Source organism: Balaenoptera physalus (genome assembly GCF_965194825.1).
Source record: "Balaenoptera physalus genome assembly, chromosome: 17".
Classification (NCBI taxonomy): Eukaryota; Metazoa; Chordata; class Mammalia; order Artiodactyla; family Balaenopteridae; genus Balaenoptera; species Balaenoptera physalus.
In genome coordinates, this window is record NC_138895.1 from 13,551,898 (window position 1) to 13,578,494 (window position 26,597).

Below are 26,597 nucleotides of genomic sequence, written 5' to 3' on the forward strand. Positions count from 1 at the left end.
TTGTATTAATGAAATAAATATTAATATAAAGAGATAATTCAGGAAAAACAGTTCACGAATCTAGTTATTTTTGTACTTAGTTAATTTATACTTAGAACCTCCCAGAGGGCAGGTGACGATTGAAAAATGTTATCTATTAATCTCTATTTTCTATTAAGAGATATAGATAAATATTTGAAATGCTTTGTATCACCAGGAAGAATATAACATTAGCTGCATGTCTCGATACTTTTTTCTTAAGTAAAACCACTTCACGTTTCTAGAATTTTTATGAGATAGCTTAATAACAATGGTTGGTTGTATTTTCTCAGGGCCAGCAGAGTAGAGGCCAGGACCAGCTTTGTGGCATTATTAAAATCTACTACGTAAGAATCTTTTACCTACAAAAAGAAAATACAGGCACCCTCACTTTGCATGGCTCTGATATACACGAATTTCAGTAACCATGGTTTAGTTAAATGATATCAGTCCTCCAAGTACAGCCCAAATTTGCTACTAGTGCTAGGTCTTAACTCTACAAATCACTATGCAAATTACAGCTGTGCATCAAGATCTGTGACAGATTGTGCCACTTCTTTTAAAGTCTGTAGGTGTGTGATTGGTCACTGTACATGTGTTACTCAGTTCACAGACAGACAGCAAAGTGTGTAGCTATGTTGCTCCCTTGTCTTCTGGTGATAAACCTGTGTGGCATTTTACAAAAATGGGTATAGTAAGAGAGAATAGGCCAACAAAGCTTAAAGTGCAGCAATAATGCAGATAACGCAGAGGGGAAATGTGAATCAAACGTAAATGGAATTATAGAAGAAATAGCTGACCCCAGGGATGTGGACACAGCCATCATTCAACTCTAGCTGTGCAGCCAGAGGAACTTGGTGAAGACAAACTTACTGACATAAATGAGGAAGACGGTCGTACTGGAAAGGAGGATGATATTCCAGGAGAAATGAAGCTGTCAACATGTCACATTAAAGGAACTCTTGTAGGTATTTTTCGACATTGAAAGCACAAAGGAAAAAAAAATACTGGAAGCTGATCCCAACTACGAAAGGAGTATGACAATTTGCCAAGGCATAAAAAAGATGCCCACTTCATGTTGTAAGTTATATAATGAGAAGGTCAGCACTATCCAAGCTACCCGTGATAAAGCTTGTCACAAAGAAACAAGACATTTAATTATCAATATTTCTAATGTTTTAAATTATCGTGTAATAAATATTTCACTATATTTTGGCGATTCCCTTACACATTTATAACAGTGTAAGAGAGTTTTTAATCTTTTGACAAAAATACGTAAAGGTCATGGAACAAACATAATTTTCCCCATTGATTATCAAGATAGATTGTTATGGCTTCAGGTTGCATGGTCACTTTTATTGACACAGTCCTGCACTTGTGTGCAGGAAAAGTGAAGACTGCCTGTATAAACAGTGACTGTATAAACAATGCCCAGAACATTCTCAAAAATTGAATAGTGGAGTGCAATGGATGCAATGGCTTTCAATTCAATTAAAGTGAACAAACATTAATATAGACCCTGCTATGTATAAGACATTATAAATTGAATAAAAAGGGAGAAAGAGCTTGGTTGGAGGGTGCAGAGGATTAAAGAGAAGATTGGGGAGGGTGAGAAGGATGGGAAAATATAAGGAGTTAAAGGCACTAAAGGGCTGGCAGAAAACAAATCAAAATATTGCAATTACTGGGATGGTAGTGAACAAAGAGAATATTAAAAAATGCAGATCGTTTTTATATGATGAACTATTTTTTTATTATGTCATTAAGAACAAAGACTTATTTGCTTACTCAGGTGAACTCATTAGATGTTTGATCTGGCCTTAATTACCCTCTCAATTATTTATTCCCTGGCTTTTGGCACATTTTATACATACAACTTAAGTTCTCTTCTTTAAAAAACTTATTTTATTTTTAGTAATACATTTCTTAACCAAAACTCTGAGTTTCACACCTACATTTGAGGGTTTATATTATGTTTTTACCTTTAATTTTCAGCAAGACATAATGAGACTGAAAAAGGTGATGATGTAAATGGAGTGGTTTTTGGGAAGCTCTTGGATTCTGGGAGGAAGAGCCTTCCCATTCTGGAAAGCTTTCCCAGTTGCAGGATGTCTCCCACAATCACTACTCCAAGTCTTCCTTAGAGCTCTGTCCTGTACACACAATCCCCCATAGCCCCCAAATATTACTGTTTACCTTGCTCAGAATCATCAGCTGGTTCTTAGAAAATAACTCCCTTTCCTGTAAGTCTCCTCTTCCTGTTTTTGGTTATTTGAACTATCTACATAAAACACCTGAATCACATGCCAGGTTTTGGCACCAGGATTAGCCATCCTTAGTGCCGAGTGTAGATGCCTGGGAACATGTAAATGGAAGTGGTTTTCCAGTGTAATCAGGCCGGGCCTGGAAGGGTGAGGTTTCACATCACGTAGCAGCAGAGGAATACCATGGTTCACTTGGGAATTAAGGAAGTTTTCCTTTGCTTTTTCTTCTTTCTTTTCTTTCTTTTTGTGTGCTGCTACCTTTCTGTAACAGGACCAAATTAGATCCACCTGTATATTATGCTTCTTCAAAGTCTGGAAGAACTTTCCATTTCAGAGCATTCTTGTCCCAGTTTTCCCATGGCTTATCTTCTCACAAACCCTTGCTTTGTCTTTGGTCTGCCACTGAGTTAAACAGAATTCAACCATTGATTTTAAAATACCTGTAGGAATATATGACTCAAGCATAAATGAACTTAGTTTGAGAATGAAACTATTCAGTTTTGGCTGGGTTAAATTTGTTTAAAACATATCATTTTGGGTTCTGTTTAATATAGAAAATATGGAAAATTCAAAAAAACATAGAGAAGAAAATAAAAATCACCCATAATTCTTTTAGCATTTAGTGTATTTCTCATGTATATGTATCTCAGATATAGATTTTACAACATGGAAATTATAATGTCCATGCTGGGTTTTTTGTTTTTTTCAGGTTGTAATAAATTTAAAAAATTAAAAAAATTTTTATTTTTATGTATTAATTTTTATTGGAGTATAGTTTACAGTGTTGTCTTTCTGCTGTACAGCAAGGGGAATCAGTTATACATATACATATATCCACTATTTTTTTAGATTCTATTCCCATATAGGTCATTAACAGAGTATTGAGTAGAGTTCCCTGTGCTATACAGTAGGTTCTTATTAGTTATCTATTTTATACATAGTAGTGTATATATGTCAATCCCAATCTCCCAGTTCACCCCACCCCTCTGCCCCCTTTGGTATCCATACATTTGTTCTCGACGTCTGTGTGTCTATTTCTGCTTTGCAAATAAGTTTATCTATACCATTTTTCTAGATTCCACATACATGCATTAATATACGATATTTGTTTTTCTCTTTCTGACTTACTTCACTCTGTATGACAGTCTCTAGGTCCATCCACATCTCTACAAATGATCCAATTTCGTTCCTTTTTATGGCTGAGTAATAGTTCATTGTATGTATGTACCACATCTTCTTTATCCATTCCTCTGTTGATAGACATTTAGGTTGCTTCCATGTCCTGGCTATTGTAAATAGTGTTGCAGTGAACACTTGGGTACATGTATCTTTTTGAATTATGGTTTTTTCCGGGTATACGCCCAGGAGTGGGATTGCTGGATCATATTATAGTTCTATTTTTAGTTTTTTAAGGAACCTCAATACTGTTCTCCATAGTGGCTGTACCAATTTACTTCCCCACTAACTATGTAGGAGGATTCCCTTTTCTCCACACCCTCTCCAGCATTTATTGTTTGTAGATTTTTTGATGATGGCTATTCTGACCGGTGTGAGGTGATACCTCCTTGTAGTTTTGATTTGCATTTCTGTGTTAATTAGTGATGTTGAGCATCTTTTCATGTGCTTCTTTGCCATCTGTATGTCTTCTTTGGAGAAATGTCTATTTAGATCTTCCACCCATTTTTTGATTGGGTGGTTTGTTTTTTTTGACATTGAGCTACGTGAGCTGTTTATATATTTTGGAGATTCAACCCTTGTTGGTCACTTCGTTTGCAGATATTTTCTCCCGTTGTGTGAGTCGTCTTTTTTCATTTTGTTTACGGATTCCTTTGCTGTGTGTCCATGCTGTTTTTTAAAATTTTTACTTTATTGACATAGCAGCATGTCACAGGCAGTTTCCCGTATCTTTAAATGCTCCTTTAATATATTTTATAAAGTCAGGGCTATCAATCATTTCTTCTATGCCTTCCTCCTTTCTTTGTTTTTATGCTTGGAAATGTCTTCCTCACTTGGAAATCAAATGAATACTTCCCAGAGTTACTTTCTAAATATTCTATGAATAAAGACTCTGGTCAAATTTGCCCCAGCAATGTAGAATTATTTGAGGCAAAAATTAAGTGCTATACATAACTCTGGGCCAGCTAGCACCAGCCATGGCTTGATATATGCAACCCTGGAGATTGACAATTTTAAACTCTCAAAAGTGAACAAAGCCCAAATTACCTCATTCAGTTGGTGATGATTCTGAGAAACGAAGCAAATGCCATTCCATCAGCATTGGCAACAAAGAATTAAGTGGCCTTTCCACAATTAAAAAAATAAAACAATGAAAAATAAAAAGATGTTAAAAATGGGCTGCTGTTGAAAATTGCTTGCCTACCCCAACTATCAATATGACTCCCCCCTGAACTTCCCTGGTGGCGCAGTGGTTAAGAATCCACCTGCCAATGCAAGGGACACGGGTTCGAGCCCTGGTCCAGGAAGATCCCACGTGCCGTGGAGCAACTAAGCCTGTGTGCCACAACTACTGAGCCTGCGCTCTAGAGCCCACGAGCCACGACTACTGAGCCCACATGCCACAACTACTGAAGCCTGCACACCTAGAGCCCGTGCTCCGCAACCAGAGAAGCCACTGCAATGAGAAGCCCGCACACCGCAATGAAGAGTAGCCCCTGCTCACTGCAACTAGAGAAAGTCCGTGCGTGGCAACAAAGACCCAACGCAGCCAAAAATAAATAAATTAATTAATTTAAAAAAATGTCAAGCTTACAAGAAAAAAAAAATATGACCCCCCCCGAACTTGTGCCAGGACTGCAGTGATGAACTGTTGCAATCTTCTACCCCTTTCCTGTCTCTTATTGGATTAAGTAATACAGTCAAGAAAAGTATTTGAAAACAGTTCTGTTATGGTTGGCAAAATCACTGGAATTTATTCTTGGATGTCTGTTGCCCAAATTAAGCCTGTGAATCAGGCATTCGGTCATTTGGCTGCTTACTGAGTCTCTTTAACCTCTCATTAGAGAGTATTTGATTCTTTTGGTCCTTGAGAATCAAGGTGCATGAGAGCAGTTTTTTTGATGGTCCTGTGTCTCTCTCCGCAATATCCACAGTGCCTGGCCTGTAGCGTGGTAGGCACTTAGTAATTACTTGTTGAATAAATTAATCATTTAACCTGCTTAATGTAGTGGTATTGGGTTCTTCCCTTCAGACTAGTGATACTGCCAACATTTCAACCGATACTCCCACAACTTCAATGACGCCATTGCTCTCTCGGGAATCTTTGACCCATCCTGCACTTGTGTCCCCATATCAAGCCAGTCATCAATTCCTAAAGACTTCTTTTATTGGTGCTGCCTTCTGTGTTTGTGTCTTATCTCCCCAGTAGAACTGTAGTAAATGAATTGAGAAGAGAGTTAATGTCTTGTAATTACAGTACTTGTACCATTACAGAACTTAGCAAGCTGCCTTCACATAAAAAGTATTGCTCAATAAGCCTTTGGTTGAATGATGAATGAAGGAATGATTTTTTTATTTGAACTATATACACCCTTTCTTTACTTTCCATTCCTACATCCACTCTTCCTGTCCACGTGTAGATTTTTGCCCTAAACACTTCTAGTTTGTTGCCCTCACTCTGCGCTCCTCCTTTCTATCATCCATATATCACTGCCTTTCATTTTTAAACTGACAATGATGCGTGCTTTTCACTACATATCAGTGTTTTCTCATTTTTCTTTATTGGACCAAACTCTGTTGGCTTCCAAGGCTAACTGTAATTTTTCAGTCAGTCTCATATTACGTTAGAATCTACTCACACAGACTATATAGACTTTGGTCTCACTAATCTACGCCATGTTCTCAACATTAGTGTTTTGTCTTTTTTAGAACACTATTATATCTCCCTGATCAAATTCCCACTCCTCAGTCAAGGCCTAATGAGACTCACTTCCCCACAGATTTTTCCCAAACCTTGTCTTCTTCCAAAGTCTCATGGATTTCTCCGATTCTTGAATTCCTTCAGCTACTATAGTCAGTATAATTTAATCTGTTTTATGTTGTTTACTATTGTTTCCTGCACATAAATATTTCTTCTCAAATAAAATACAGACTCCTTGAGCGCTGGGACCATGATTTATACTTCTGCTGACCCCCAGAATGCTGAGGGCTGAAAATGTAGTGACCAACAAGAAACTGTTGGACTGATTAATGTAAATACTTTCTAGGGGGACCCTAGGTAACATTAATTTAAAAAAAAAAAACAGCTTTATTGGGATATAACTCACACATTCTATAGTTCATCTTTTTAAAGTGTACCATTCAGTGGCTTTTAGTATATTCACAGAGTTATGTAACCATGACTACTATATAAGTTTAAGATATGTTCAACATCCTAGAAAGACATTTCTTATCCTTCAGGTATCAACTCCCTGACCCCTGATTTTCTCCAGCCATAGGCAGCCACTAGTCTACTTTCTGTAGATCAGCCTGTTTTACACATTGCATGCAAGTGGTACTGTGTAATATATGGTCTTTGGGGACCAGCTTCTTTCAGTTAGCACAATGCTTTCAAGGTTCATCAACATTGTAGCACATATCAACACTTTCTTCCTTTTTTAAATTGAGATGTAATTCATTAAAAAGTATACATTTCAGGGCTTCCCTGGTAGCACAGTGGTTAAGAATCCGCCTGCCAATGCAGGGTACACAGGTTCGAGCCCTGGTCCGGGAAGATCCCACATACCGCGGAGCAACTAAGCCCACGTGCCACAACTACTGAGTCTGCACTTTAGAGCCCACAAGCCACAACTACTGAAGCCCGTGTGCCACAACTACTGAAGCTCACACGCCTAGAGCCCATGCTCTGCAACAAGAGAAGCCACCGCAATAAGACCGCGCACCACAATGAAGAGAAGCCCCCGCTCTCTGCAACTATAGAAAGCCCGCATGCAGCAACGAAGTCCCAATGCAGCCAAAAATAAATACATAAAATAAATAAATTTATATTAAAAAAAAGTATATAGTTCAGTGAGTTTTTAGTATATTCATAATGTTGAGCAATGGTCATCACTATCTAATTCTAGAACTTTTCCATCACCTCAAAAAGAAACATGGTACCTGTTAGAGCCACTCCCAATTTCCCTCTTCCCTCACCCTCTGGCAACCACTAACCTACCTCTTGTTTCTATAAATTTGCCTATTCTGGACATTTCATATAAATGGGAAGATACATTATGTGGTCTTTCATGTCTGGCATATTTCACTTAACATGTTTTTCAAGGTTCATCCCTGTTGAAGCTTGTATTGTACTTCATTATGGCTGAATAATATCCCATTGTGTGGATATACTGCATTTTGTTTATCCATCAGTTGATGGACATCTGAGTTGCTTCTACTTTTTGGCTAATATGAAAAATGCTGCTATAAACATTCATGTACAGATTTCTGTGTGGATATATATATGTTTTCATCTCTCTTGCTTATATACACAGGAGTGGAATTTTGGGGTTGCATGGGTAACTCTATGTTTAACTTGTTGAGGAACTGCTAATCTGTTTTTAACCCTATTTTTAACTTGGTAGTTTCCTTTGCTTTGTAATTTAATTTTTAAGTCCATTACTTTTAAGGTTTGTGAGTGTTCCTTAAGTCTCTATCTGCTGTCTATTTTCTTTGTTCCCTGCCCTCTGTTTGCCCTCATATTTAAGTCTCTTACTCTTCTGCAAATAATATCTGTTCACTTTTGCAGAAAGATAACCTCCAAGTTGTGTATATTAACCTCTGTTTCCTTCTCCTTATTTATCTATTCTAGTTTTCTTTCTTTGATGAATTAATTTAGTGTCTGTATCATCCCTCTTGGCCCATGACAAATTTAAGAAAACTTTATTACCAGAAGGTAGTGTTCCTTAAAGCGCCTTTTGGTTTCATGGTGAAGGGGCATCTCCAGTACACGTTTCGATAGTAAGTCTACCAAGATGTTCCCCCCTACGTCCCCCTCCCCCAAACCCCCCACTGTACTATAAATGTAACATTAACAATGGTCTGCTAACTTGCTATAAAAAAGCATTGAACAAGAGAAGGATTTTGCAGTCCAGGCGCACCTCCATTGGTTTCCTTTATTTTGCTTACAAGATAGAAAAATTTGTAAAATGAATACTAGGAAAAAAAGAGGTGGCAAGTATTGAAATCAAAAGTGACAGCTCTATATTTTTCAACATAATTAAATGATTTTCAATTTAAAAAGATATAAGCCCACAATTGTGTTATGTATTTTGCGTTTTAAAAATGTCTACCAGCCAGTAGTTATATGTTGAGTTAATGAATACAACTATCACTTACATGTTGAGATCATGAATTCATTTGAGCAATTTTCAAAATAACAAAATAATCAGTCTATCTCACCAGTCAGTTAAGCCAGGTAGTTTGCTCTGTGTCACTGTTTTCTGAGCTTTGTGTGTCCATCGCTACAAAGGCCCCTCATGATGCCCTTTTATAGCCACATCCACATTCCTTAACCCCCAGCAACCACTAATCTGTTCTCCATTTCTATACAGTTGATCCTTGAACAATGTGCGGGTTGGGTTGCTGACCGTCCCAAAGCAGTTGGAAAACTACGTATAACTTTACAGTTGGCCCTCCGTAGCTACTGTTTCACATCCGGGGATTCAACCAACTGAGGATCATGTAGTACTGTAGTACGTATTTATTGAGAAAAATCTGTGTATTAGTAGACCCTTGCAGTTCAAACCCATGTTGTTTAAGAGTCAACTGTAATTTTATCACCTCAAGAATATTATATAAATGAAATCATACAGTATCTATTTGGGATTGGTTTTTCATTGCATAATTCTCTGGAGATTCATTCACATTGTTGTGTGCTTCCATAGTTCGTTCTTTTTTTTTTTTTGCTGAGTAGTTTTCCATGGTATGCATGTACTAGTTTGTTTAACCATTTGCCCATTGAAGGATATCTGGATTGTTTCCAGTTTTGAGCTGTTATAGATGAAGCTGCTATAAACATTCGTGTACAGGTTTTTGAGCAAACAAGTTTTAATTTCTCTGGGATAAATGCCAAGAGTGAAATTATTGGGTTATATGATAGTGGCATGTCTTCTTTTAAAAGAAACTGTTAACTGTTTTCAGCAGTAGCTCCATTGTTTTACATTCCCACCAGCAGTGTGTGAGCAATCCAGTTTTTCCCCATCCTCCCCAGCATTGGCTGGTGAGTCAGTCTCTCCCCCTCTCCCCCCCACCCCCGTGTGTGTGTGTGTGTGTGTGTGTGTGTGTGTGTGTGTGATTTTAGCCATTCTGACAGGTGTCTAGTGATAGCTCATTGTGGTTTGAATTTGAATTGCCCTAATGGTATCTTTTTGTGTACCTTTTTTTTTTTTGGCCATCTGTATATTCTTTTTGGTGAAATGTCTCTTTATGTCTTTTGCCCATTTTCTAATTGGATTGCTTGCCTTTTTATTGTCAAGTTTTGAGTTTATATATCCAAATATGAATCCTTTCTCAGATATCTGGCAAAGTTTGTAGCCTGTCTTTTTCTTCCTCTTAACAGGGCCTTTCACACAGCAAAGTTTAAAATTTTTATTTTATTATATTTGATAATGTCCAGTTTATCAACTTTTCCTTTTATGGAGCATGCTTTTTGTGTCAAGTCTAAGGACTTTTTGCCTAGTTTTAGATACTGAAGATTTTTTCCTATTCTAAAAGTTTTATAATTTTACATTTTACATTTAAGTCCGTGATCCATTTTGAGTTAATTTTTGTATAAGCAATGAGACTTGGGTTGAAATTCATTTATTTGCCTATGGAAGTCCACTTGCTCCAGCACCATTTGTTGAAAAGTATGTCTTTCCTTCAATGAATTGCTTTTGCACCTTTGTCTAAAATCACTTGGGCATATTTGTGTAGATCTATTTCTGGGTCTTCTGTTCCATTTGTCTCTGTCCCTTCACCAGTACCACATACTTTTAATGACCAGCGATATAATATGTCTTGAAGTTGGGTAGAATGATTCTTTTTCAAAATAGTTTTAGCTCTTCTAGTTCCTTTGCCTTTTCATATAAATTTTAGAATAATTTTACCTATATCTACAAAAAGTCTTGCTGGAATTTTTATAGGAATTATGTTAAACATATATCAATTTGGGGAGAATTGACATTTTTCTGTATTGAGTCTTCCAATCCATGAATATGGTATGTCTCTCTGTATATTTAGATTTTGCTTGATTTTTTGGATTAGTGTTTCGTAGTTTTCAGCATATAAGTCCTATACTTGTTTTGTTAGATTTACTCCTATTTCATTTTACAAGTAATTATAAATTGTATTATATTTTTAATTTCAGCGTCCACATGTTCATTGCTAGTACATAGAAATACAGTTGATTTTTGTATGTTTATTTTCTGTCCTGTGATCTTGCTGAACTCACTTACTAGTTCTATTTCCCTGTAGAGTCCTTGGGATTTTCTGTATAGACAATCATGTCATTGACTAATAGGAAAATTTTATTTATTCCTTTCCGACCTGTATGTCTTTCATTTCCTCTTCTTCTACGGACTAGAACTTTCAGCACTATGTTAATGAAGAGTGGTGAGAGTGGACATCCTTACCTTGTTCCTGATCTTAGGAGGAAGCATTTGGTCATTTACCATTAGGTGTAATGTTTGCTGTAGGATTTTCACAGATGTTCTTTATAAAATTGAGGAAGTTCCCCTCTATTCCTGTTTTTCTGGGAGTTTTTATCATGAATGTCGAATTTTGTCAAGGTCTTTTTCTGTATCAATTGATATGATTATGTAGACTTATCTGTTCTTCAGTTTGTTAATATGGTAGATTACATTGGTTGAATTTCAAATATTAAACCATGCTTGGATCCTTGTAATAAACACCACTTGGTCATGGTGTAGAATTATTTTTTAGATTACTAAATTCTATTTGCTAATATTTTGTTAATGATCTCTGAATCTATTTTCTAGTTTTGTTTCCTATTGTTTTTGTCTGATTTTGGTATTAGGGTGATACTAGCTTTATAAATGAATTGAAAATATTCTGTCCTCTTCTAATGTCTGAGATTGTGTAGAACTGGTCTCAATTCTTCTTTAAACATTTGGTAGAATTCTTCAGTGAAACCATCTGGGTCTGGAGATTTCTTTCTTTCCTCTTTTTGAATTTTAAAGTTATGAATTCAGTGTCCTTAATGGTAATAGGCATATACAAATTATTTCATAATGGATGAGTTGTAATAGTTTCTGTTTTTCAATTTACTGGTACATTTTGCCTAAGTCGTCAAATTTATATGTGTAGAGTCATACACAGTATTCTCTTATTGTCCTTTTGATATCTGCAGGGTTTGTAGTGACACCTCTTTCACTCCTAACATTGGTAATTTGTATCTTCTTTTTTCTTTGTCTCTCTTGCTAGAACTTTGTTAATTTCATTGATCTTTTCAAGAACCAGCTCCTTGTTTCACTGATTTTCTCTAATGATTTTCTGTTTTCAATTTCATTGATTTTTGCTCTTATCCATATTACTTCCTTCTGCTTGCTTTGGCTTTATTTTCTATTCTTTTTCTAGGTTCTTGAGGTGACAGCTTTGATTATTGTTTTGAGAATTTCCCTCTTTTCTAATGTATGCATTTAGTGCTATAAATTTCCCTCTTAGCATTGTTTTAGTGTCCCACAAATTTTGATATGTTGTATTTTCATTTTCAGTCAGTTCAACGTATTTTTTTTTAATTAATTAATTAATTAATTTAGTTTTGGCTGTGTTGGGTCTTCGTTTCTGTGCGAGGCCTTTCTCTAGTTGTGGCAAGCGGGGGCCACTCTTCATCACGGTGCGCAGGCCTCTCACTATTGCAGCCTCTCTTGTTGCGGAGCACAGGCTCCAGACACGTAGGCTCAGTAGTTGTGGCTCACGGGCCTAGTTGCTCTGCGGCATGTGGGATCTTCCCAGACCAGGGCTCGAACCCGTGTCCCCTGCATTGGCAGGCAGATTCTCAACCACTGAGCCACCAGGGAAGCCCAGTTCAATGTATTTTTAAAATTTCCCTTGAGATTTTATTTTTGACCCATGGATAATTCAGAAGCATCTTAATTTCCAAGTGTTTGGAGGTTTTCCTGTTATCTTTCTGCCATCAATTTCTAGTTTGATTTCATTGTGGTCAGAAAACACAGTCTGTCTGATTTCATTTCCTTTAAATTTGTTGAGGTTTGTATTTTGGTCCATGTTATGGTATATCTTGGTATATGTTCCGTAGGCACTTGAAAAGAATGTGTATTCTGCTGTTGTTGGGTTGCGTGATCCATAAATGTGACTTAGATCTAGATCCTTTTGGTTGATAGTGTTGTTGAGTTCTTTCATATCCTTGTTGACTTCTTTCTAATGATTCTCTTTGGTTATTTTAAAATACAAACTTGCTGATACTACTACCACTACTGAGTTGATTTTATTAACTGCTTATTATATGCCAAGCACTCTGTTAAGTCCTTTACAAGAATTATATAATTTAATCCTCCTAATAACCCAGTGTGTCACATATTATTAATACTGAAGTTCAGAGAGGTTAAACGACTTGCCCACCAAGGTCACACAGCTAGTAAATGGCAGAGCTGGCATTCCAACCCAGGACTGTCTGACTACTAAATGTGTGCATGTAACCTCTGTGCAATCTGCTGTTCTATCAGGATTTAGGACTTGATGAGTTTTCTTCCAGTTCACATTTGAGTAAGGATGCAAACATTATAGTGGTGGCTGTGGGGAAAGTCCCACCAAGGTATGGTTGGCAGCCTCCCCAGTGATTCCCACTTCTTGGCATTCATGCTCTTGTGTAATGCCCTCCCCTTGAATACAGTCTGGACCTAGTGACTCACTTCTAATGGACAGAATGTGGCAAAAGTGATGGGGGGATGTCACTTCTGAAATTAGGTTACAAAGAGACTGTGGTTTCTGTATTGGACCTGTTCACGCTCTCTCCCTCTCTCTCTCCCTCTCTCTCCCCCTCTCTCTCCCTCTCTCTCTCCCTCTCCGTCTCTCTCTCCCTCTCTCCCTCCCTCTCTCTCTCTCTCCCTCCCTCTCTCTCTCTCTCTCTCTCCCTCCCTCTCTCTCTCTCTCTCTCTCCCTCCCTCTCACCTACTCTGAGGGCAGCCAGGTGCTGGGTTGTGAGCTGTCCTATGGCGATGCCCACGTGGCAAGGAACTGATGTCTCTGGCTCACAGCCCTGGGGGACCTGAGGTTGCCAGCAGCCACTTGAGTGAGCTCAGAAACAGATAACCCCATACAAGCCTTGAGATAGCCAAAGCTCCAGCTGACACCTTGACTGTACCTTGTGAGAGACCCTTAGCCAGAGGCACGCAGCTAAGCTGCGCCTAGATTGCTGACCCACAGAAACTATCAAGTAATAGATGTTTGTTGTTTTAAGCTGTTGAATTTGGGGGAAAACACCAAGAAAGAGAGAAAGCAAAGGTAAGAAGCCAAAATTTTGGCTTCTGACACCATCCCCTTCTTTGGGGGTTGAAATTCCAGGGAAATCAAGAGACAGTAGAAACCACTGCCAGATTGGAGTAAAACATGTAAGAAAAGAGAACCTGGGTCCTTGTTCACCACATGTCTTTCTGAGAGGTCTCATGTGCCAACGAGGGGCAAATGCAGGAAGAGACAATCAGCAGTGTGGTGTCTGTGAGCCAAGAGAGGGCTTGACATAGCCTCCTAGGGTCTCCTGGGAGAAAGAGCCCAGAGATTCCCTGGTGCCCCCAGAGGCACCATGGAAATTAGAGGAGTTGAGAGCCTGGGAGCTGTCTTGGGATTTTGGTGGTGGAGGGGAGGTGACCTCTGGAAGGGACACTGCCTGGAGCCCCTCTTGGACAAGACACCCCCTGCCTTCTGTTGGAGACTGAGGATTTAGCCAGGGACTTAGTTAGTGTATAAGATATGATGCTTCAATGCTGGGCAGGCTTAAGGTTACTTAAATCTTTGAAGTCCCCATTCCTTCTGGCCCCAACACCGCCATTCTATGGGAACAGGGGCTTCAAGGCAAGATGAGAAACGTTTCTTACAAGCCTGTGATGCTATCATCAGTTATTGCTGTCATGTGGCAGCCCCATTGCTTCCACAAGGACACTGGGACCAGTGACCTGTAGGCCTCCTTTTTTTCCACTTCTGTTGCTGCCCAGACTCAGATGGGAAATGTTCCTGATTAAATGGAGGGGCAAGTGACAGCCATAAACAGCGAGAGTGAGAGAGGTGTGGAAAGGGTAGCAGAGGCCCAGAAATAGTTAGACTCATCTGTGTGCTTGAAGTTGGCTTGGTGCAGGAGGGAGGAAAAGCCTTTCCTCACTCATCTTTGGTGAAATGGAGCCTATTCTTTTTTTTTTTTTTTTTTTAACATCTTTATTGAAGTATAATTGCCTTACAATGGTGTGTTAGCTTCTGCTTTATAACAAAGTGAATCAGTTATACACATAAAATATGTTCCCATATCTCTTCCCTCTTGCATCTCCCTCCCTCCTACCCTCCCCATCCCACCCCTCTAGGTGGTCACAAAGCACCAAGCTGATCTCCCTGTGCTATGTGGCTGCTTTCCACTAGTTATCTATTTTACATTTGGTAGTGTATATATGTCCATGACACTCTCTTACCCTGTCACATCTCACCCCACCCCCTCCCCATATCCTCAAGTCCATTCTCTAGTAGGTCTGTGTCTTTATTCCCATCTTGCCACTAGGTTCTTCATGGCTTTTTTTTTTTTTTTTCCTTAGATTCCGTATATATGTGTTAGCATACTGTATTTGTTTTTCTCTTTCTGACTTACTTCACTCTGTATGACTGACTCTAACTCCATCCACCTCATTACAAATACCTCCATTTCATTTCTTTTTATGGCTGAGTAATATTCCATTGTATATATGTGCCACATCTTCTTTATCCATTCATCTGTCAGTGGACATTTAGGTTGCTTCCATGTCCTGGCTATTGTAAATAGAGCTGCAATGAACATTTTGGTACATGACTCTTTTTGAACTATGGTTTTCTCAGGGTATATGCCCAGTAGTGGGATTGCTGGGTCGTATGGTAGTTCTATTTGTAGTTTTTTAAGGAACCTCCATACTGTTCTCCATAGTGGCTGTATCAATTTACATTCCCACCAACAGTGCAAGAGTGTTCCCTTTCCTCCACACCCTCTCCAGCATTTATTGTTTCTAGATTTTTTGATGATGGCCATTCTGACCGGCGTGAGATGATATCTCATTGTAGTTTTGATTTGCATTTCTCTAATGATTAATGATGTTGAGCATTCTTTCATGTGTCTGTAGGCCATCTGTATATTTTCTTTGGAGAATTGTCTATTTAGGTCTTCCACCCATTTTTTGATTGGGTTGTTCGTTTTTTTGTTATTGAGCTGCATGAGCTGCTTGTAAATCTTGGAGATTAATCCTTTGTCAGTTGCTTCATTTGCAAATATTTTCTCCCATTCTGAGGGTTGTCTTTTGGTCTTGTTTATGGTTTCCTTTGCTGTGCAAAAGCTTTTAAGTTTCATTAGGTCCCATTTGTTTATTTGTGTTCTTATTTCCATTTCTCTGGGAGCTGGGTCAAAAAGAATCTTGCTGTGATATATGTCATAGAGTGTTCTGCCTATGTTTTCCTCTAAGAGTTTGATAGTGTCTGGCCTTACATTTAGGTCTTTAATCCATTTTGAGTTTATTTTTGTGCATGGTGTCAGGGAGTGTTCTAATTTCATACTTTTACATGTATCTGTCCAATTTTCCCAGCACCACTTATTGAAGAGGCTGTCTTTTCTCCACTGTATATTCTTGCCTCCTTTATCAAAGATAAGGTGACCATATGTGTGTGGGTTTATCTCTGGGCTTTCTATCCTGTTCCATTGATCTATATTTCTGTTTTTGTGCCAGTACCAAACTGTCTTGATTACTGAAGCTTTGTAATATACTCTGAAGTCAGGGAGCTTGATTCCCCCAGCTCCATTTTTCGTTCTCAAGATTGCTTTGGCTATTCGGGGTCTTTTGTGTTTCCATACAAATTGTGAAATTTTTTGTTCTAGTTCTGTGAAAAATGCCAGTGGTAGTTTGATAGGGATTGCATTGAATCTGTAGATTGCTTTGGGTAGTAGAGTCATTTTCACAATGTTGATTCTTCCAATCCAGGAACATGGTATATCTCTCCATCTATTTGTATCATCTTTAATTTCTTTCATCAGTGTCTTATAATTTTCTGCATACAGGTCTTTTGTCTCCTTAGGTAGGTTTATTCCTAGATATTTTATTCTTTTTGTTGCAATGGTAAACGGGAGTGTTTTCTTAATTTCACTTTCAGATTTTTCGTCATTAGTGTATAGAAATGCAAGAGATTTCTGTGCATTAATTTTGTATCCTGCTACTTTACCAAATTCATTGATTAGCTCTAGGAGTTTTCTGGTAGCATCTTTAGGATTCTGTATGTATAGTATCATGTCATCTGCAAATAGTGACAGCTTTAGTTCTTCTTTTCCGATTTGGATTCCTTTTATTTCTTTGTCTTCTCTGATTGCTGTGGCTAACACTTCCAAAACTATGTTGAATAATAGTGGTGAGAGTGGGCAACCTTGTCTTGTTCCTGATCTTAGTGGAAATGGTTTCAGTTTTTCACCATTGAGGACAATGTTGGCTGTGGGTTTGTCATATATGGCCTTTATTATGTTGAGGAAAGTTCCCTCTATGCCTACTTTCTGCAGGGCTTTTATCATAAATGGGTGTTGAATTTTGTCGAAAGCTTTCTCTTCATCTATTGAGATGATCATATGGTTTTTCTCCTTCAATTTGTTAATATGGTGTATCACATTGATTGATTTGCGTATATTGAAGAATCCTTGCAGTCTTGGGATAAACCCCACTTGATCATGGTGTATGATCCTTTTAATGTGCTGTTGGATTCTGTTTGCTAGTATTTTGTTGAGGATTTTTGCATCTATGTTCATCAGTGATATTGGCCTGTAGTTTTCTTTCTTTGTGACATCTTTGTCTGGTTTTGGTATCAGGGTGATGGTGGCCTCGTAGAATGAGTTTGGGAGTGTTCCTCCCTCTGCAATATTTTGGAAGAGTTTGAGAAGGATAGGTGTTAGCTCTTCTCTAAATGTTTGATAGAATTCACCTGTGAAGCCATCTGGTCCTGGGCTCTTCTTTGTTGGAAGGTTTTTAATCACAGTTTCAATTTCAGTGCTTGTGATTGGTCTGTTCATATTTTCTATTTCTTCCTGGTTCAGTCTTGGCAGTTTGTGCATTTCTAAGAATCTGTCCATTTCTTCCAGGTTGTCCATTTTATTGGCATAGAGTTGCTTGTAGTAATCTCTCATGATCTTTTGTATTTCTGCAGTGTCAGTGGTTACTTCTCCTTTTTCATTTCTAATTCTATTGATTTGAGTCTTTTCCCTTTTTCTCTTGATGAGTCTGGCTAATGGTTTATCAATTTTGTTTATCTTCTCAAAGAACCAGCTTTTAGTTTCATTGATTTTTGCTATTGTTTCCTTCATTTCTTTTTCATTTATTTCTGACCTGATCTTTATAATTTCTTTCCTTCTGCTGGCTTTGGGGTTTTTTTGTTCTTCTTTCTCTAATTGCTTTAGGTGCAAGGTTAGGTTGTTTATTCGAGATGTTTCCTGTTTCTTGAGGTAGGCTTGTATTGCTATAAACTTCCCTCTTAGCATTGCTTTTGCTGAGTCCCATAGGTTTTGGGTCATCGTATTTCCATTGTCATTTGTTTCTAGGTATTTTTTGATTTCCCCTTTGATTTCTTCAGTGATCACTTCGTTATTAAGCAGTGTATTGTGTAGCCTCCATGCGTTTGTATTTTTTACAGATCTTTTCCTGTAATTGATATCTAGTCTCATAGCGTTGTGGTCGGAAAAGATTCTTGATACGATTTCAGTTTTCTTAAATTTACCAAGGCTTGATTTGTGACCCAAGATATGATCTATCCTGGAGAATGTTCCATGAGCACTTGAGAAAAATGTGTATTCTGTTGTTTTTGGGTGGAATGTCCTATAAATATCAATTAAGTCCATCTTGTTTAATGTATCATTTAAAGCTTGTGTTTCCTTATTTATTTTCATTTTGGATGATCTGTCCATTGGTGAAAGTGGGGTGTTAAAGTCCCCTACTATGATTGTGTTGCTGTCGATTTCCCCTTTTATGGCTGTTAGTATTTGCCTTATGTATAGAGGTGCTCCTATGTTGGGTGCATAAATATTTACAATTGTTATACCTTCCTCTTGGATCGATCCCTTGATCATTATATAGTGTCCTTCTTTGTCTCTTGTAATAGTCTTTATTTTAAAGTCTATTTTGTCTGATATGAGAATTGCTACTCCAGCTTTCTTTTGATTTCCATTTGCATGGAATATCTTTTTCCATCCCCTCACTTTCAGTCTATATGTGTCTCTAGGTCTGAAGTGGGTCTCTTGTAGACAGCATATATATGGGTCTTGTTTTTGTATCCATTCAGCCAGCCTGTGTCTTTTGGTGGGAGCATTTAATCCATTTACATTCAAGGTAATTATCGATATGTATGTTCCTATTCCCATTTTCTTAAATGTTTTGGGTTTGTTATTGTAGGTGTTTTCCTTCTCTTGTGTTTCTTGCCTAGAGAAGTTCCCTTAGCATTTGTTGTAAAGCTGGTTTGGTGGTGCTGAACTCTCTCAGCTTTTGCTTGTCTGTAAAGGTTTTAATTTCTCCATCACATCTGAATGAGATCCTTGCTGGGTAGAGTAATCTTGGTTGTAGGTTCTTCTCCTTCATCACTTTAAGTATATCCTGCCACTCCCTTCTGGCTTGCAGAGTTTCTGCTGAAAGATCAGATGTTAACCTTATGGGGATTCCCTTGTGTGTTATTTGCTGTTTTTCCCTTGCTGCCTTTAATATGTTTTCCTTATATTTAATTTTTGACAGTTTGATTAATATGTGTCTTGGCGTGTTTCTCCTTGGGTTTATCCTGTATGGGACTCTCTGTGCTTCCAGGACTTGATTAACTATTTCCTTTCCCATATTAGGGAAGTTTTCAACTATAATCTCTTCAAATATTTTCTCAGTCCCTTTCTTTTTCTCTTCTTCTTCTGGGACCCCTATAATTCGAATGTTGGGGCGTTTAATGTTGTCCCAGAGGTCTCTGAGACTGTCCTCAGTTCTTTTCATTCTTTTTTCTTTATCCTGCTCTGCAGTAGTTATTTCCACCATTTTATCTTCCAGGTCACTTATCCTTTCTTCTGCCTCAGTTATTCTGCTATTGATCCCATCTAGATTATTTTTAATTTCATTTATTGTGTTTTTCATCGTTGCTTGGTTCCTCTTTAGTTCTTCTACGTCCTTGTTAAATGTTTCTTGCATTTTGTCTATTCTATTTCCAAGATTTTGGATCATCCTTACTATCATTATTCTGAATTCTTTTTCAGGTAGACTACCTATTTCCTCTTCATTTGTTAAATCTGAAGTGTTTTGACCCTGCTCCTTCATCTGCTGTGTGTTTTTCTGTTGTCTCATTTTGCTTATCTTACTGTGTTTGGGGTCTCCTTTTCACAGGCTGCAGGTTCGTAGTTCCTGTTGTTTTTGGTATCTGTCCCCAGTGGCTAAGGTTGGTTCAGTGGGTTGTGTAGGCTGCCTGGTGGAGGGAACTAGTGCCTGAGTTCTGGTGGATGAGGCTGGATCTTGTCTTTCTGGTGGGCACGTCCACGTCTGGTGGTGTGTTTTGGGGTGTCTGTGGCCTTATTATGATTTTAGGCAGCCTCTCTGCTAATGGATGGGGCTGTGTTCCTGTCTTGCTAGTTGTTTGGCATAGGGTGTCCAGCACTGTAGCTTGCTGGTCGTTGAGTGAAGCTGGGTCTTGATGTTGAGATGGAGATCTCTGAGAGATTTTCGCCGTTTGGTATTACGTGGATCTGGGAGGTCTCTTGTGGACCAGTGTCCTGAAGTTGGCTCTCCCACCTCAGAGGCACGGCCCTGATGCCTGGCTGGAGCACCAAGAGCCTTTCGTCCACACGGCTCAGAGTAAAAGGGAGAAAAAATAGAAAGAAAGAAAGAAGGAGGCTATAATATAGTGAAGTAAAATAAAGCTATTATAAAGCAAAGCTATACAGACAAAATCTCACCCAGAAGCATATACATATACACTCACAAAAAAAAAGGAAAAGGGGAAAAATTAATATATCCTGCTCCGAAAGTCCACCTCCTGAATTTGGGATGATTCGTTGTCTATTCAGGTATTCAACGGATGCAGGCACATCAAGTTGTTTGTGGAGTTTTAATCCGCTGCTTGTGAGGCTGCTGGGAGAGATTTCCCCTTCTCTTCCCTGTTCGCACACCTCCTGGGGATCAGCTTTGGATTTGGACCCACCTCTGCGTGTAGGTCGCCTGAGGGCGTCTGTTCCCCGCCCAGACAGGACGGGGTTCAAGGAGCAGCTGCTTCGGGGGCTCTGGCTCACCCAGGCGGGCGGGGGGGAGAGGGAGCGGTACGGAGGAGGCGGGGCGGGCCTGCGGCGTCAGAGGCGTCGTGACGTTGCAGCAGCGTGAGGCGCGCCGTGCGTTCTCCCGGGGAAGTTGTTCCTGGGTCACAGGCCCCTGGCCGTGGCGGGCTGCACAGGCTCCCGGGAGGGGCTGCGTGGAGGGTGACCTGTGCTCGCACACAGGCTTCTTGGTGGTGGCAGCAGCAGCCTTAGCGTCTCATGCCCGTCTCTGGGGTCCGTGCTGATAGCCGCGGCTCGCGCCCATCTGTGGGGCTCCTTTAAGCGGCGCTCTGAATCCCCTCTCCTCGCGCACCAGGAAACAAAGAGGGAAGAAAAAGTCTCTTGCCTCTTCGGCAGCTGCAGACTTTTCCCCGGACTCCCTCCCGGCTAGCTGTGGTGCACTAACCCCTTCAGGCTGTGTTCACGCCGCCAACCCCAGTCCTCTCCCTGCGATCCGACCAAAGCCCGAGCCTCAGCTCCCAGCCCCGCCCGCCCCGGCGGGCGAGCAGACAAGCCTCTCAGGCTGGTGAGTGCTGCTCGGCACCGAGCCTCTGTGCGGGAATCTCTCCGCTTTGCCCTCCGCACCCCTGTGGCTGCGCTCTCCTCCGTGGCTCCGAAGCTTCCCCCCTCTGCCACCCGCAGTCTCTGCCCGAGAAGGGGCTTCCTAGTGCGTGGAAATCTTTCCTCCTTCACAGCTCCCTCCCACTGGTGCAGGTGCCGTCCCTATTCTTTTGTCTCTGTTATTTGCTTTTTCTTTTGCCCTACCCAAGTACGGGGGGAGTTTCTTGCCTTTTGGGAGGTCGGACGTCTTCTGCCAGCGTTCAGTGGGTGTTCTGTAGGAGCAGTTCCACGTGTAGATGTATTTCTACTGTATCTGTGGGAAGGAAGGTGATCTCCGCGTCTTACTCTTCCGCCATCTTCTCTCCTCCCATGGAGCCTATTCTTTAAAAAAAATTTTTTTTTAATTTTTAAAGAAATTTTATTTACTTTTTGGCTGCGTTGGGTCTTCATTGCTGTGCGCGGGCTTCCTCTAGTTGCAGTGAGTGGGGGCTACTCTTTGTTGTGGTGCACGGGCTTCTCATTGAAGTGGCTTCTCGTTGCAGAGCACGGGCTCTAGGCGCGTGGGCTTCAGTAGTTGTGGTACACGGGCTCAGTAGTTGTGGCACGTGGGCTCAGTAGTTGTGGCATGTGGGCTTAGTAGTTGTGGCACGTGGGCTTAGTTGCTCCACGGCATGTGTGATCTTCCTGAACCAGCGCTCTAACCCATGTCCCCTACCTTGACAGGTGGATTCTTAACCACTGTGCCACTAGGGAAGTCCCTGGAGCCTAATCTTAATTGATGTTTCTTGCTCTTGCTCCAAAATGAACTACCCTCAACTGATAGGAACCATACATGCCTGTTCCTTTTTCTGTGGTTACACTGTGTCCTCCTCTTCCTTGGAAATTTAGCTTGGGTTCTAGGGCTGCCGTGTATGGCTGTACAGATTGTGCACTGCAAAAGTCCAGGTGGTACCATATCCTTAGGAGATGAATTGCAAGTCATCTCCCAGAAATCTTTCCATATCATAACCACTGGATTCTCACATTCCCATTCATTCACAAATAACTGAAGCACTATTAAGTGCCAAGTGTTGTTCTATGTACTGGGGATTTGGCAATGAACAAGATAAATAGAGTCTCTGCCTTTGGCATTGGTATAGTAAGAGACAATTACCACATGAACAAATAAAGTAAGTTTAGGTGTTATAAAGAAGTTGCACATGTGGGGGTGAGGTAAAATGTTTGGGAGATACATTCTTATGTTCTACAATAATACACGGGACCATAGTCTATAAACAATAGATGTTCTGTTCTTAACCAGTTTTTCCCTTTTCCTTTTGAAACTCAAGACAGCAGACAATATGTTGTATATATACAATGGATATTTAATGCAAGGTGGTAGAGTTAACAATTTGTTAGCTTTTGCATTTATCCTACCAGGATGAAATGGTATTTTAAGAGAATATGAATTGCTCAATACACTGGGAATAGTTTGAAAATTTTATTATTACATTATAAAATTAAGAATACTTTTGTGGGTTTGGTAGTGGTAGAGAGGCAGATTTTACAAATTAATACAGTATTGACTTTTTAAAAAATAAATGTAGTTATTTATTTTTGGCTGCATTGGGTCTTTGTTGCTGCACGCGGGCTTTCTCTAGTTGCGGAGAGCAGGGGCTACTCTTTGTTGCGGTGCGCGGGCTTCTCATTGCGGTGGCTTCTCTTGTTGCGGAGCACGGGCTCTAGGTGCGTGGACTTTAGTAGTTGTGGTTCGCAGCCTCTGGAGCACAGGCTCAGTAGCTGTGGCACACGGGCTTAGTTGCTCTGCGGCATGTGGGATCTTCCCAGACCAGGGCTTGAACCCGTGTCCCCTGCATTGGCAGGCAGACTCTCAACCACTGCGCCACCAGGGAAGCCCCCCAGTATTGACATTTGCGGGGCATATTTTCTAAGACTAGGAGAGCCTGTAAAATCATAAACCTTACTAGGTCGCATAATTTTCCCATAAAACATAGTGAAATGTAACTGAAATATTTAAATGTCTTTTGTATCCTTAATGGTTTTCTATGAGTAATTTGTAGGGTTTTTTTTCTGGCTAAGAACCTTCCTTCTCTTAGACTTCTTCACTGTTATTGCCAGTACTAGTCGTTGGTTTTTTTTTTTAGGAGTCTTAAAAAAAAATACTAAGAAGTAAAGATTATAAAAAACCATGAAAGTCATTGCATTCTTGACAGTAGAAAAGTATCAGAACATATTAAGATGTTCATCCATGAGGTTGGCCCACCCTGGGGATAAGAACCCACTCAATACACTAGCCTTCGAGGGCTTATGACTTAAATGAAGCCTTCAGAAAATGAGAAATCACCATGAGTCATCAACCATTAGAGTCATTGAGAAGTACTGAAACAGAGAATGTTAAATGCACAGATGCTAAAGGTCTTTGGTATCTAAATCACAGATCCATAGCAGGAGGGCAAAATGCAGTCACTTGCTCATCTCTTTCTTGCTATAGCATACATGAGATCATTTTGACGGAGAAGACAAGAGAGTATCACGTGAGAAACTGTTCTGGAACACCATAAATTGGATTTTTAGCCTTTTGCTATATATCGGCTACTATGGTTGGTTCCTAATTTGTCACGAATTCATAAACGCTCTGAATCTCAGGTTCTTCCTCTTTAATGAGAGTTGGTAATTCCCACCTCCAAGGGCAGAGCTGAAGATAAACTGAGCCAGGGTTTTGAGAGGGCTTCATAAACACAGAAGCAACCCACAGAATCATGGTGTTACTATCATTCCATCAGATATCGCTGGCTTCACATTCCCAGTTTTGTTCCTTGAGCAGAATAAAAACACTGGCTAGCGAGAATGGACACTCTGTAAAGGGTTTAACTTACTTCTTTTACAAACCACTGACAAAAGGCAGGACCAATCCATTCTCTTGCATGAATACCGCAGTCTATCCAGACAGCTCTTTTGTAAGCTCGTGATCTTCTGCCCAGCTGAAAACAAGAGTATTCATAGTAACCAACGCAGGCTTTTATTTTTGGATTTACTGACCAGCATAATTTAATATGGTTTCAGCATAATACTTCACTAGAGTTGGGTTCATTAAGTAACCCATAAAAAAGACAGAGATTTCCTATCAATTTCAGAAGTCCAGGCTTGTTTATGCAGAAAGAATAAATTTATTGCCTTAATTACGAATCAAAGAAGTAGAAAATACACAAGGAAAAAGCAATTGCTTAAATAGGCTTGCTTCTCCATTTTCATATAATATGTGACTTAAGTAAGAAGCTAATTTTTTCCCTCCCTCTCTCCCATCCTTGCCCTCTTTCTCTCCACCGCCCTCCCCATGCAGGGAATCAGAAGTATTCCCAAGCAATATCTATTAAAGAAATAGCTATGCCTTATATGTAGAGAAAGTCAAATTTTATTACAATACAAAATGGAAACACAAAATGATTTGTAGAGTCAAGTGACAGACTTTTCTTTATTATCCTATTATATCAATTTCATTTATAACATGATTTCTAACCCAGTTATCAGTAGATGGCTTTTGACATTATAGGGGATCTAGTTTTCAGTCATTCATTAATTCACTCAACTAATGCTTCAGGAAATCCTTTTTAATGTCAGACACAGTGCTTGGCCTTGGAGATTGAGAGATGAGAAGACAAGGAATTTATATGGTAGTAGGGGAGGGCAGCACACGAGAATGAATCATTATAATGTGAATATATTCAAGTTACTTTGGCAACTCAGGGGCGCTATGTCTCATTTCCCTGTGGAGCAAAAGAGGAGCCATTGAATAGTTGAGTAAGACTTGAAGCTTGCCTGGCAAAGTGAAAGAAGGCATCTCAAGCTTGGAAGAGAATCTGAGCACACCACGTTTGAGCAGCTGCTTCTGGGGTATGAGGGAAGAACGGCAGATGAAGCTGGACACAGAGGCAGAAGACACATGAACTTCCTGGATACTAAGTAACAGAGATAAGGCTTCATCCTGTACTCCATGGGAGGTGTGCGTGTAGATAGACGAGAGCGTAGAGGATGGGGACTCACAGGGAAGTTCAGTCCTGAGGCCGTGACTGCAACAGTCCAGGGAGAACAGATCCAGAAACAAGCTAGGGCCATAGCAGTGAGGACAAGACAAGAGGTTTTGACAAATCCAAAAGTTAGAAGAAAGAATTGTCAGTTCTTTGTGTTAGATTTAAGGTAAGTGGTGAGAATAAAAGAGAGGAATTTAGGATGGTTCATGTTTCCTGACCGGAGCGCGGCAGTGCATCCTGAGTCTGAGGTGCTTTGGTGAGTATCGAGATGAGGATGGCAAGGCGGCAGTGAGCTATGAATGTCCAGTAAGTACCAGGCAGCAGACTCCACTGAACAGAAAAGTCTGGAATGATTGTTGAAACCATGGGGTGGATGTGCCCATCCAGGGAGGGTGGGGAGAGGGAGAGCACAGCTGCGGAGAGAATCCTGGGGCCACCAGCACATACGGAAAGAACAAGGCGAGAGCAGCCACTGGAGGAGACCTGAGGGGATGGTCTGAGAGGAGAACCAAGTAGAGGTCATCACAGATGTTTTAGAGGTGTTGTGAGGGCAAAGGCCAGGGAGTCAAGGTCTGCATGGTTGCTGAGGAAGTAGAGACAGTGATGCAGGGAAATCTTTTTAGACCTTTGGCAGAGAAGAGATGGGTCAGTGGCTGAAAGAGAACGCAGGCTCAAGGGCTGGGAATGACGTATACCTTCTTACACATTTCTGTAGTTTTGCATTGGTTCATCGTAAGCAGCACCAACTCACAAATAATGTTGAAGGTCATTATTTTTGAAGTGCATAAATACTGTTTTAGAAACAGTATTCTTTGGAATACTCAAAGGCAAAAATTAAATATGGCTCAAAAACCTAAGGGAAACTTTTTTTCTTAAATTACCAGATGAGGTTAAATATGAGACACGATGAAATGCCATTTCATTTCTTTGCCCCATAAGTCAAAGCTGAAAACGACGAATGTTTAGTAAATATTTAGTTACTAATTTCTTTTTACCTTTAAAACAAAAAGAGATCTTCCCTCATATGATTTTCCAATAGAGAACATGTGAATGAGGCCTGAATGAGTTTTATTCAAATGATGCATCCAATTTTGAATCTAAAAGCAAGTAAATAAAAACCACGTCAGACTCTCACAATTATGGAGCTTTTAGTAAGCAAAAGAGAACAAAAAGACAACAGTGGGTCTAGGAACTCAAAAAAGCATATGTGGAGTATAAGATTGAATGAAAAACCAAATTTTGTAGTTT

General features: G+C 39.8%; 1 protein-coding gene across 1 annotated transcript in view; it reads right to left on the reverse strand.

Annotated features, from left to right (window-relative positions):
* CPA6 (carboxypeptidase A6) overlaps positions 1-26,597 on the reverse strand; it is a 285,604-nt gene that overhangs the window by 58,502 nt on the left and 200,505 nt on the right. Inside the window, exons 5-6 of the mRNA XM_082433701.1 lie at positions 26,345-26,446; positions 24,198-24,302 (exon numbers count right to left, since the gene is read on the reverse strand). Coding sequence (XP_082289827.1) covers positions 24,198-24,302; positions 26,345-26,446 — 207 coding nt within the window. The remainder of the gene's footprint in view (positions 1-24,197; positions 24,303-26,344; positions 26,447-26,597) is intronic.